The sequence below is a fragment of the Zea mays genome, chromosome 4 (genome assembly GCF_902167145.1).
Source record: "Zea mays cultivar B73 chromosome 4, Zm-B73-REFERENCE-NAM-5.0, whole genome shotgun sequence".
NCBI classification, from domain to species: domain Eukaryota; kingdom Viridiplantae; phylum Streptophyta; class Magnoliopsida; order Poales; family Poaceae; genus Zea; species Zea mays.
In genome coordinates, this window is record NC_050099.1 from 182,320,635 (window position 1) to 182,333,803 (window position 13,169).

The 13,169-nt window shown below is 48.4% G+C and overlaps 1 protein-coding gene across 1 annotated transcript; it reads left to right on the forward strand.

Annotated features, from left to right (window-relative positions):
• Positions 1–736: 736 nt before the first annotated feature.
• LOC100275474 (uncharacterized) lies at positions 737–2,333 on the forward strand. Its single transcript, NM_001149539.2, has one exon. It carries the CDS (start codon positions 1,302–1,304, stop codon positions 2,220–2,222), a length of 921 nt encoding a protein of 306 aa, NP_001143011.2. The 5' UTR covers positions 737–1,301; the 3' UTR covers positions 2,223–2,333.
• Positions 2,334–13,169: the final 10,836 nt, after the last annotated feature.

Here is a 13,169-nt window from a genome sequence, read left to right on the forward strand (position 1 = left end):
CTTTTTTAACCGCACAACAACGAACTCGTGTCAGGCCGCGCAGGGTTACCCTGCCGGGTGAGACGGTTTGTAAATGGACCGGCCGCCCCAGGCGGCGACGATCGATCCATGCATGATCCATCCGTCTGCCCGCCTGTAAAAAGCCTAGCTGCACCAGCAACGTAAGAGATAGACGCAGAAGATTTTATTCCACTGTCGCCATGACGATGTACACCGGTAGATGCTGGCCATGCATGTACTTCACCCAGACGGCCGGACGACCGCGCGCGCGTACGTACCCTGCAGGCTCAAATGTCTGCAGTGCAGACACTGCACTTGGATTGGATCACGGCTAGCTTTTACGCGCCATTGGACTTGAAAATGCTCGCCGATACATGCAGTCCCGTCCAAGCATTAAAGCCCGCGGCAAAAATTTGAAGAGAGGAACTTGTGGTCGATCACCAGCTCTACCAAGAAGAAGGGTGAGAAAAGGTAGTAGAAGACGTTCGCGGTTTTCCCACCCAGTAGATCAGAGGTACGTACGTGGCAATTTGCAACTGTTCACATGCTCCAACAACTTGGCATGCAGTAGTCATGTAGCATGCATGAGCAGCGGCGGGACAGTACGCAACAGCACACAAGGGCAGGCAGGGGCAAGCACGTCGCCGTCCCCAGGAGGACCACCGGCCTGTGGTCAGTGGCCTCCGCGCCTCTCAATATGTTCCAAAGAAGCCAACCTCCCATAAAGAAACCCTCGAGCCAATCCAGAGGACGTACTGAGGAGAGCGATGGATAGATGGCGGAGACTGAGCTAGCTTGCATGCCATTTTTAACAACAAAAAATTGCTTAACACATTTTCTAGCTAGCAGAGGATGAGAGGAGACTATTAATAGCTATAGCTATATAGCTAGCACACGCACCGGCAGAGCGAGAGCAGGCCAGCCAGGGCACAACCACAGCAGCTGCAACAACTGCCATGCATCTGTACTTGGTGGCGAGAGGCAGGGAGCTTTAGGCGAGCCTAGAGTCGTCGTCGTCTCCTCTCCCGATCGGCTGGCTCCTACTTGCATGGTCCCCGGCCCGCGTCTCTTTGCTCTCCGATCCGACCTCAGTCACGGCGCCCATCCCGGCCGCCCCCTTAAAACCGCACCAACTCGTAGCCAAATTCTCGAGCTCACACCCACATATATACACACAGAAATATATACTACCAAGCTTGCCGCTTGTCGCCTCACAACCTACGACGAGCGGCTACCTTAATTAGCTAAGCTAGAATTCTTGGGGGGCGCACGCGGCAGCGTCTAGCTCGGAGCCGGCGGCCATGGCGAAGCCGCAGGAGGTGCGCAGCGTCGACTCCTTCTCGCAGCTGCCGTTCATCCGGCCGGCCCCGCCCCCGGCTCCGGCGCAGCCGAGGGACGCCACCATCCGGCTCTTCGGCTGCGACTTCTCCAACGACGACCAGCAGCAGCGGCAGGCCAAGCAGCAGCAGCAGCACCGCCAGGACGCCGGCGCGGCCGCCGACTCCCCCGACGCCGCCAACGGCAGCTCGATCACGTCCGAGAGCAACAACGGAGCCAACAAGAGCGGCGGCGCCGACAGGAAGTTCGAGTGCCACTACTGCTGCCGCAACTTCCCGACGTCGCAGGCGCTGGGCGGGCACCAGAACGCGCACAAGCGCGAGCGGCAGCACGCCAAGCGGGCCCACCTCCAGGCCTCCCTCGCCATGCACCGCTACGTGCCCGGCCACATGTACGGCCTCTTCAACTACCACCAGCAGCAGCAGCACCACCTCGGCGGCGGCGGCGGCGGCCGCTTCGACTACCCCGCGCCGCTGCAGTTGCCGCCCCCGCCGCCGGCGCGCTACCCGATGTGGACGAGCGCCGGCCCCGCGGGGCCCTACGGCGGAGGCCCAGGCTCCATGTCGCAGCCAATCAACGGTAGCCCGGTGCCGCCGGGGCTCTGGAGGGTGCCGCCCCCCGCTGCGACGACGACCACCACTACCGCCATGGAGAATTTCGGCGTGCCCGGCCGCCGCCACGGCGCTGGTGGTGGCACGGCGGCTGTCCTGGCCGCTGGGCCGGCTGGCGCGGAGGCGGCGGCATGCAAGGACGACGCGATGGGCTTGTTGTCCCCCTCGCCCTCGCTCTCGTCGTGCTCGTCCACGTCGCCGGAGAAGAAGAAGCTAGGTAGGTGCGAATTGGGCCGCCAGAAGGAGACCGTTAGCTTGGACCTCCATCTGTAATTCTTTCTTTGTTTGTTTGTCACTATATATTAGGTCTCCGATCTCCTTCCCGTTGTGGATGGATTAGCAGTTGCGAGTGCATGCAATTCTCAACAGTTTTCTAAATAATCGTTTCTACGTACCCTTTTTTCCCTGACGTACGTGTCTGAAATTCAAGCTCTACCAACGCGGACTTCTTCCTCTGTCGTGAACTCATGATCGACGGAAAAGGGGGATTAGTAAAGACATACGCTTGTTTAGGATATTATCATTAATATGCGAATTTCCATGTTCATCATGTGGGAGAGGAAGAACTGGGCCTAGCCAGAAACTGCAGGGGAGGAAAAAAAATTAAAGAACTGGCATCCACTGTAGATTGGAAATGTGTGGATCTGACTGATGGGCTAAACAAAGCATGGATCCAACCAACGCTGCCTGCCGTACAGTACAGAGATGGTCCCTCGCGGGGGGGGGGGGGGGGGGGGGGGGGGGGGGGGGGGGCGGCCGATGCACACATAATAATGTAGTACATGACCTTTCTTTTTCGCGCCCTGGCCCAACTGTGCGTGTCCGTCTGAATTGCTTTGTACAGAGACGGGCTCTTTTTTAGCATGTGCTGTTGCCCACGAGCCAGGTGTTCCATGTACTTTCAGCTTCCTCATATAGATGCGTAATATAATTTACTAATGGCAGCTCGGGCACGTGAAGGAGAAAGGCATGTCGATAGCAACAGCTCGCTGACACGGAGATTTTTTTTAAAAGAGGAAAAAATTGATGGGCAAGGAGCATGTGTGTTCGTCTTTCTGCCGTGTACGGAGAGAAAGGTTTGGTTGTGTTTTTTATTATATGTATTTTGTATTCAACAGTACACTAGCTCCCTGTAAGTGGAATAGAAACAAATAAGAAATGCACTTTGTTTAGTTACAGTAACGATCAGGTTTTCACCAACACTAGGTATTATCAATTGTGCTTAGATCTAGTCACGTCACATCACTTAATTAAAGGCTGTGTCACATCCTTATATATACCAGACAGCAGACATCAGGTCAGGCAGGTACAAAACAAAAGGCAACTACTACTTCTGTTGTAGTAATAAAGATACCGTTTTTTCTACAATAGCGACCAGTCAAAATTCGACTTAACTTTATAAGAAAGGATTAGTGATAATCACACTAGATAATGACCAATTAATTTTGTTACGGACCGTATGTCTGTAATATGCCTCTGTTTGGGGTACTAAAAAAGTAGATGCCGTTTTTTTTTGTCAAACTTGAATGATGTAGCAAGACCCCTGCATCGAAAAAAAATAATGACGACGAGCTAGGCTAGGGCCGGACATCATGAATTAATAAGCACTCAAAGGCATGCATGGCCTGCTTCTGCTGGCTTGGGACGATGTCATGCACAGCTTTAGGTTGTACGATCGACACGCACAGTTCATTTTCCGGAATTCAATTTAGGTGGCTCTTGTACGACTCACACACTCCTGCCTCCGGTGTCCCAATGTCTGCTCCTCATCAGTGCATGATCGCTGATGCATCTCGCGACATGCAATGCGTTTGCACCGCCGACGACCCAACAAAAGGAGCCTCAGGCAGCAACCAGCGGGAGCGGACAAACCAAACGGAACGATGAGGACTGCTGCATGCATGGCTAAGGCTAACCTATCGAACTGGCGCATGCATGCGTGCACATCACAGCCGGCAGCATGCATGCATCTGCTGGCTAGCTTCACATGATGCCCACCATGGCGACATGCATACACCGAGAAAGCTACAGGTCACTGACGATGAAGCTGTGGACGCAAGCATGGCTGCACCAGGTCGCAGTACCACCACCACCGCTGCGGCGGCCGCGCCCAGCTCAGCAGCGGCGGGTACCACCACCACCGCTGCATGCAGTGGTTGCCGGGCGCGCCTCCCAGCCCCAGCCCCAGCCCCAGGGCTGGACCAGCGCGCGCTGTACTTGGGCAGTGCAAAGCCATACGCAGGCAGAGAGATCAGATTCAGATCGATCAGACGACGATCATGCACGCAGTTAAGCTTGCACCCACCACACCCCCCCACGCACCATTGTCAGCCGCGGCATGTGCGGTTCAGGGAGGAGATGACGCGTGCTGCAGTCTCTCGTAGCATAGGATGCTACAGTATCTTCCTCCCCTTGCCATTTCCACACTGTTCCTGTACTAGCCATGCGCCGTCGACCGACCGTACCCCGTGCACCTTGCGCGCATCTGCATGACTGCATCCCCCCGCCGTCCGCTGGCCCAAGCCGTCAGCGCGGCCGCCTGCGGTGCGGGCTGCCGTGTCCATCTGCCGGCGGCGGGAGGAAGCAGAGACCGATCGGGTAGGTGGGTGCATAGACACAGATGAAAGGCGGCATGACGCCGGCCTCACTCGGTCCACTTCAAACCAAATAAGGCGAACTGCAGCCATCGGATGAGTCAGTCAGACGCGATCAGCTGCAAATTAAAGGGTGCAGAATGGATGCATGTGTTTATGAGTTCTGACGCGCCTGTAACACAGTATGCAATGGGACCGTGCGCGCCTCTGACGTCAAAGTCAACCCACACCACCGAGAACTTTCCGTTAGTAGTGTTACAAAACTTTCACATGTGATAAATCCCAACTGGTGGCAGTTATTGCCTAAGGGTCGCACCTTTTGGGAACCCTGTGTACTACACTATATATACATCTATCTCTGCAATAAAGAACTCTCCTCTGTCATTTTTGTCTCTGTACTTTTCCATTTGCCACTGAGCACTGCAATAGATTACAACACGTTATCAGCACTGTCTCAAGGGAGAAATCAGAGAAGGGGAAGAGGAAGAACACGCTGTTCTTGACAAGAACAGCAAAATCGATCTGCACATCAACAGCAAGGTATGGAGCATACCGTTTCCATGCGCATACGCCGTATGCGCGAAGTTCTTCATATTGTTGATGATGCGATGTTGGAAGCGTTCACCGTTGGGCAAGCCGCAGCGCTTCCACCGGTGCACGCGATCCCTGAACGCCGTGTGCAAGTGCAAAATGTGCACTTCTGCGTTATCCATGGATGGATAGCGGTGGTTCCGCTGCCGGTGGTGGAGTGTGGACTCCCCACTGCATCCCCGTCGCCACCGGTGCCGGTGGTTGACGTGGGATCGTCTGCATCCGCTCCTATGGACGTCGATTTGGAGGCACCACCGCCGCCTCCGCCCACTGCAGCGGCAGTTGCTCGTCGTTCGCCATCTCCACCGGCGCCCGTGGTCGTCGGGACCATCGCTGCCCGTCGTGGGCAGCCTGCTCGCGCTGTTGATGCCCCGAGAGGCCGCATCATCTTCACCGGCCATCACCCAAGTGGGGTGGCCTCATCTTCCTCCTCCAATCGACGGGCCTAATGGCCCTCGATCCGGCCGTCGCGTCGGCCGTCTGGGGGGAGGGGGTGGGGAGCGGTGCGGCATGCGTCTGCGCGCTCGACGCGGGCCTCCCGGCGTGGGCGCTCGGCGCGGGCCCCACAAGGGCGCTCGGCGCCGCCCACTGGTGGTGCTCGGCGCTGCTCCCGTGGCCGGCGGCTGCGCACTGGCGACTCAGCGCCCGGCGGCTGGCGGCGCTCGGGACGACCCCTGGCCGGCCAGACGAGCCGACCATGGAGCCTCGGCGCGAGCCCCCATGAGGCGCGCTCGGCGCGGCCTCAGGAGGCGCTCGGCGCGGGCGACCCAGGAGCCGCTCGGCGCGGGCCCAGGAGGCGCTCGGCGCAGGCGACCAGGGTGCCTCGGCGCGGCCTCCAGGACGCGCGGCTCGGTGCAGAGACCGGCACGGGGAGCCCGCAGGCCCCATCCTCCATCGCGGCGGGCTCCAGCAGGCGGCGGGGTGCTCCCGCTGACGAGGCGGCCAAAGAAACCTGGCGCGCGCGCCAACTCGCGCTCGGCGCGGTGTAGCCCCACGCGTGGGCATCGGCTGGGAGACCTTCGCTCCCTGGCGGCGGCCAGAAACCTCCCTGGCGGCGGCGGCTGAAGTCCCTGGGCGGTTAGGGTTCTTTTGAAACCCTAGCCGCCGACTTATTGGCCCTCTGTTGGGCCGCCTGGGCAGGCCAGCCTGGCTGGGCCGGCGTGCAGGCCACCAGGCCGCTGCCTGGCCCGCCTGGCAGGCCGCCTGGGCTGCTTTCAGAGCCCAAAAATGGTCTACATTTACCATTTTTAATTCTGATTTTCAGTACAGACTCCGTTTTATATGCATTTTCAGTTCAAAAGTTATCTTAGGCGTCTAAATTCGTGATTTAGACTGCATATATTGTAAAGACATATCTGTTTTATTGTAAATATAGCAGATTTTAGTTCGTGAATTATTGTTTGTTTTACATCAATAATACACATATCTCTACTTGCTATGATTCACGCATTCATTTATGTTTGCATATAAATATAGCATTTATTAAGTTCATACTTAATAAAACTTATGCAAAAATGAAATTACATTATTTTGGATTAAGAGCATAAGGAGATAGAGTCCTAAGCATTGGCTGCACTAAATTCTTTTAGAATTTAGTAGCCCAGAGACCGTGCTTGTGGCAGCATTTGGAATGCCTATCTCTATGAGGTCTACATCCCTCGGGATGATTACCTATACGTGCTATCCAAAATAACAGGATATGGAGTTATTGAATGTTACTTTGATAATTAGTAGAGCATGGGTAGTGGAGACCTAAGCATTGGCTGCGGTTTGTTCATTTATGAACTTATCTACCTAGAGACCGTGCTTTTAGGCAGCAAGTTTCTTGCCCACTACTAGATCTACCTCATTAATTTGAGGATTATCTATACTATGCTTACTAAAATTCAAGGTATTTATTCAATTGGAAGGTTTGGAACCTTCAGGCAACTCATATCACATGTAAGAGTTAGTGAATTTTACTTTGATAATTAGTAGAGCATGGGTTGTGGAGACCTAAGCATTGGCTGCGGTTTGTTCCTCCGGGAACTTATCAGCCCAGAGACCGTGCTTTTAGGCAGCAAGTTTCTTGCCCACTACTAGATCTACCTCATTAATTTGAGGATTATCTATACTATGCTTACTAAAATTTAAAGTATTTATTCCATGGGAAGGTTTGGAACCTTCAAGAAACTCGTTACATATGTAATTTTTAAGAATTTTTGCATAATGAGCTTACAACATCACCATTGTGACTATTAATTTATGCGTAAATTAATGGATGTCCATGGTAATGACTGTAGGAACATGTCAACCAAAGAGTTCGAGGAACTCGCCCTTGATGGGCATAACTACCCAACTTGGGCTTCAGATATTGAAATAACTTTTGCTTCTCGTGGGATCATTGATGCAATTGCAGCACCCATCACTGGTACTGATCCAGTGAATGAGGTTAAAAAGAACACAACACTTTTCCTTTTGAGGCTTTACATCCATAAGGACCTTAAGCAAGAGTACCTTATGGAGAGATGCCCTCATAACTTGTGGAAAGCTCTCAAAGAGCGATATGAACAGCAGAAGGAGCTCATATGGCCGTCAGCCAACCATGAGTGGAACCACCTTCGTCTGCAAGATTTTAAATCTGTTGCAGAATATAACCATGCTCTTCATAGCATTTGTTCTAAATTGAAATTTTGTGAGAAAGAGCCCTCTGAAGCAGACAAGATAGAGAAGACTCTATCTACCATGCTTCCAGAGGACAGGATATTGCATCAGCAGTATCGCTCTAGCAATTTCCAGAAATATTCTCAACTCATGCACACATTGACCCAAGCAGAAAAGCATCATGAGCTTCTTCTAAAGAATGCTCAGCAGCGCCCTCCTGGGTCTGCCCCTCTGCCTGAGGTTCATTTCAATGTGCATAAGACTGAGAATAAGAAAGGATTCAAGAAAAACTTCAAGAATCCTCCTGTACCTCGCAAATTCAAGAAGAACAAATTCCACAAGAAAGGTAAAGGAAAAGGAAAAGGAAATGGCAAGACTCTACCATCTAAGGGCAACAGAGCTTGCCTTAAATGTGGTACTGAGGGCCATTTTGCTAGGGACTGCACTTGCCCTAAGCACCTTGTTCTTTTGTATCAACAATCCCTAAAGAAGCCAAAGTCTGATAAGCCTGGTTTTGAGGCTCATTTCAATTCTACTGAAGCACCAATTGAGGTTGGAAGTTCTTCACTGGCTTTTGGTGACCTGAAGAACACTCTTGCTAAAGAGCACCTCAATGTGGTTGACAACAAGCCTCCACTTCTACAAGAAGATGAATCTGATGATATGATCATTGAGTATATGTCAAAGGATCCATTTGGAGATTTGGCATAAATCTCTCATGCTTGGAGATTTGATCATGATCACTGTGGCTTGTGTTGTTGTTCTATACTGTCTTTATAATGTTGTTGTAATAAGTAGAGGTATACAATCTCATGTGTTGAGATGTAACATACTCTACAGACCAGTGTTGGGTCCTGTGAGTAGTGCGAACTCATTGGATGAGTCACCATACCATTATTGTAATATTGTTTCGACATTGTGATATTTAATATCATGTTATGTATAGTACTAAGTTGCATCATAAAATTCTTATTCAGAATTTTTATTTATGTATAGATGCATAATGATGACAACTCGACGGAAGAGGAATTATGCCTTGTGGATAGTTGTACCACAAACTCTATACTTAGGGAGATCAAATACTTTCAGACTCTTAAGAAAAGAGATGGGAAAGTTTTGACCATCGCCGGACGCGATGCTGTGATAGTTGGCTCTGGTCGAGCAACTATTACCCTCCCCATGGGTACTGAAATTGTGATCGAGGATGCATTATTGTATCCTGATTCTACACGTACCCTCCTAAGTTTTAGAGATATCCGGCAAAATGGATTTCATATTGAAACCCATGATGAAAATCAAGAAGAGTTTCTTTTCTTGACAAAGCCGAATAAATATGGCAAACGCATATGCGAGAAAATTCCATCACTCACGTCAGGGTTGTACTATACATATATTAAGAGCAATGCACATGTTGCATATAAGGTAATTTTCCAAGATGTTGATGCATTCCAAATTTGGCATGATCGACTTGGTCATCCTGGCGTAGGGATGATGAGGAAAATTACAGACAATTCAATTGGCCATAATCTGCCCACAACAAGTTTTCCCAAATCTCAGGATTTTGTTTGCACCGCATGTGCAACTGGGAAACTTATTTTGAGACCATCATATCTCAAAATTAAAGCTGAACCGCTTAAATTCCTTGAAAGGATTCAAGGAGATATTTGTGGGCCCATTATGCCAACTTCTGGGCCGTTCAGGTATTTCATGGTACTGATTGACGCATCTACTAGATGGTCACATGTGTGTTTACTATCAACACGCAACCATGCATTTGCCAAGATAATGTCTCAAATTATCAAGTTAAAGGCAAATTTTCCTGAACATCGGATTAGTTCAATCCGAATGGACAATGCTGCTGAATTCAAATCTCAGGCATTCAATGATTATTGTATGGCACTGGGGATTCAAGTACAGCACTCGGTACCGTATGTCCACACCCAGAATGGTTTGGCTGAGTCACTAATCAAGAGGATTAAACTCATAGCAAGGCCAATATTGATGAATTGCAAATTGCCTTCGTCGTGTTGGGGTCATGCAGTTCTGCACGCTGCTGACCTTATACAATTACGACCAACTGCATATCATTCAACATCCCCAATACAAATGGTACGTGGAAATCCTCCAAGTATTTCCCATTTGCGCAAATTTGGATGTTGTGTATACATTCCAATCTCACCACCTCAGAGAACAGCTATGGGCCCACACAGGAAAGTGGGGATCTATGTGGGATTTCAATCTCCATCGATCATTAAGTATTTAGAACCCTTAACAGGGGATCTATTTACAGCCCGTTTTGCTGACTCTATTTTTGATGAGGAACATTTCCCGGCATTAGGGGGAGAATTTAAGTACCAAAAAGAATGCCAGGAAATAAATTGGAATACTCAATGTGTTCCAGGTTCTGATCCACGTACTTCAGAAACTGAACTGCAAGTTCAAAAAATTATACATTTGCAAAGACTTGCAAATGAACTGCCAGATGCATTCACTAATTACAAAGGTGTCACTAAATCATTCATTCCTGCTAGGAATGCACCAGAAAGAGTGGAAGTACCGAATAAGGCCACTCAACTCCTAGAGAGGAGAAGTATGGTGAATAAGCGCTGTTCTGTTGCTAAGAAGCAAAGAACATTAGTGAATGCAAAAGGACACCAATATGATACAATGTATCATGTGGATTGTGATGATCCACAACCCAGCTCGGATGTGCACATAACCGAGGCTGGGACATCGGAAAATCCTAGACACACCAATTTGGGAAATTCTGATGAGTCTCTAAGGATTGATGAAATTGCCATCAACTATGTTGAGACTGGTGAAACATATGATAGAAAAGCTACCTATGTCGACATATATTTCTCCGAGCAGATTGCTGAGGACCTTCAAAATGATCTAGATCCAAAGACCATGGCAGAGTGCAGTAAGCGCTCGGATTGGATCAAATGGAAGGCAGCAATCGAAGCGGAGTTAGCCTCGCTTTACAAAAGAGAAGTTTTCTCTGCTGTAATACCTACACCACGTGATATCTTCCCTGTGGGATATAAGTGGGTTTTCATTCGGAAACGAAATGAAAATGGTGAGGTAGTGAGATACAAAGCAAGGCTAGTAGCACAAGGGTTTACGCAAAGACCCGGCGTTGATTTCAACGAAACTTATTCACCAGTCATGAGTGCAATAACATTCCGATATTTAATATCTTTGGCAGTGCAAAATCATCTATCTTTGCAGTTGATGGACGTAGTGACCGCATATCTCTATGGGTCACTGGATTCTGATATATACATGAAAGTTCCTGATGGAATAGATGTACCGAATCCAAAGGCAAAGCGCAACATGTATTGCGTAAAGTTGCAGAAGTCATTATATGGCTTAAAACAATCGGGCAGAATGTGGTACAACCGATTGAGTGAATTCCTTTTACGTGGGATTCTGTATCATATCAGTTTATGTTGATGACCTTAACATCATAGGAAATAAACTTGATATTGATGAAGCACGTCATCATTTAACGACGGAATTTGAGATGAAGGATTTGGGTAAAACCAAATTTTGCTTAGGTCTACAACTTGAGCATTTACCTTCTGGAATCCTTGTACATCAAAGTACATATACCCAAAAGGTATTGGAAAAATTCAATATGCATATGTCTTATCCTTCAAAGACTCCTATGGTGGTCAGATCTTTGGATTTAAAGAAAGATCCATTCAGACCACGGGATGATGAGGAACAGACATTGGGACCGGAGTTCCCATATCTCAGTGCTATTGGTGCATTGATGTATCTTGCTAACAATACCCGGCCGGATATTGCTTTTGCAGTAAATTTGTTAGCAAGACACAGTTCTGCCCCAACGAAAAGACACTGGGTTGGCATTAAGAATATTTTCAGATACCTAAATGGCACAAAGGATCTAGGACTCTTTTACAAGAGAAGTAATGATCCTAGTTTAATTGGGTATACAGATGCTGGCTATTTATCTGATCCCCACAATGGCCGATCGCAAACAGGATTCGTATTCTTACAAGGTGGAACTGCCATCTCGTGGAAATCGTCTAAGCAGACTTTGGTGACCACGTCCACCAACCATTCTGAAATAATTGCATTATTTGAAGCATCACGTGAATGTGTATGGCTTCGTAGAATGGTGAATCATATACTTACAACTTGTGGTATTGGTTCTCTTGACTCACCAACAATTATCTATGAAGATAATTCAGCTTGTGTTGTTCAGATGGATACAGGTTATATCAAAAGTAATATCAATAAGCATATTTCTCCTAAACTGTTTTATCCCCATGAACTTCAGGAAAAAGGGGATATAAACATCTTGCAAACAAAGTCTTGTGATAATCTTGCAGATCTATTCACAAAGTCTCTACCATACTCTACATTTCAGAAATGTGTTGAGGGGATTGGTATGAGAAGACTTAAATGCTTGCAAGGTTCAGGGGGAGTAATTCCCCATGATATATAACCTGTATTGAATCATCATATTACACTCTTTTCTTTGTATGAGTTTTGCCTTGCTAAGGTTTTCTCATCCAAAGTTTTTAACGAGGTAATATCAACAAAGCTATATGCTTCATCATTGATTTTCCCCACAGGGGTTTTTATACATGATGATTACAAGCATATTTTCTTTTGGAGACTATGTGAGATTATTCTCATTATCCAAAGGATATTGTATACTCCTTATTTTTTCCCACAGGGTTTTTGAGGAGATCAAATATTGGATGACAATTTGCAGATGATCAAATGTATTTGGATTGATCAAGGGGGAGTGTTACAAAAGTTTCACATGTGATCAATCCCAACTGGTGGCAGTTATTGCCTAAGGGTCGCACCTTTTGGGAACCCTGTGTACTACACTATATATACATCTATCTCTGCAATAAAGAACTCTCCTCTACCATTTTTGTCTCTGTACTTTTCCATTTGCCACTGAGCACTGCAATAGATTACAACAAGTAGCACTACTTTTTTGGTTTGTACTTTTGCCGGTGAGCGACTGACTACTGAGGGGTAGCATTTTCGATGCAAAAGTTTGCAGAGACGACGGCGTGCGGGATTCTGGTACTGTTTGTCTGTTTGGTTACATGAACTTATTGGTTCAATTAGGGTTAATAAAATAAATTAACTGACTACGGTTTAGCTTTGAATACACGTAAAGGCCCGGGGAAAAAAGGTAGCAGGAAGTACTGGACTGGACTAGAAAGTAGACCACGTTTTATCACCCGGCCGTTTGAACGCATCATATATTCAGATAACATACTGTATGTCCAGCAACGAGCAAGCACCCGTATCTCGGACTGACTCGATCGGAGGGCATTCAGGCCAGGGGCCAGCTACTCTGTAGGAGTAGGTGCTTTCGTCGTTCTATATGATGAGT

What these genes read in the sequence shown, in the direction of transcription:
- LOC100275474 (NM_001149539.2), top strand. Translation starts at nt 1,302, where the DNA reads ATGGCGAAGCCGCAGGAGGTGCGCAGCGTCGACTCCTTCTCGCAGCTG.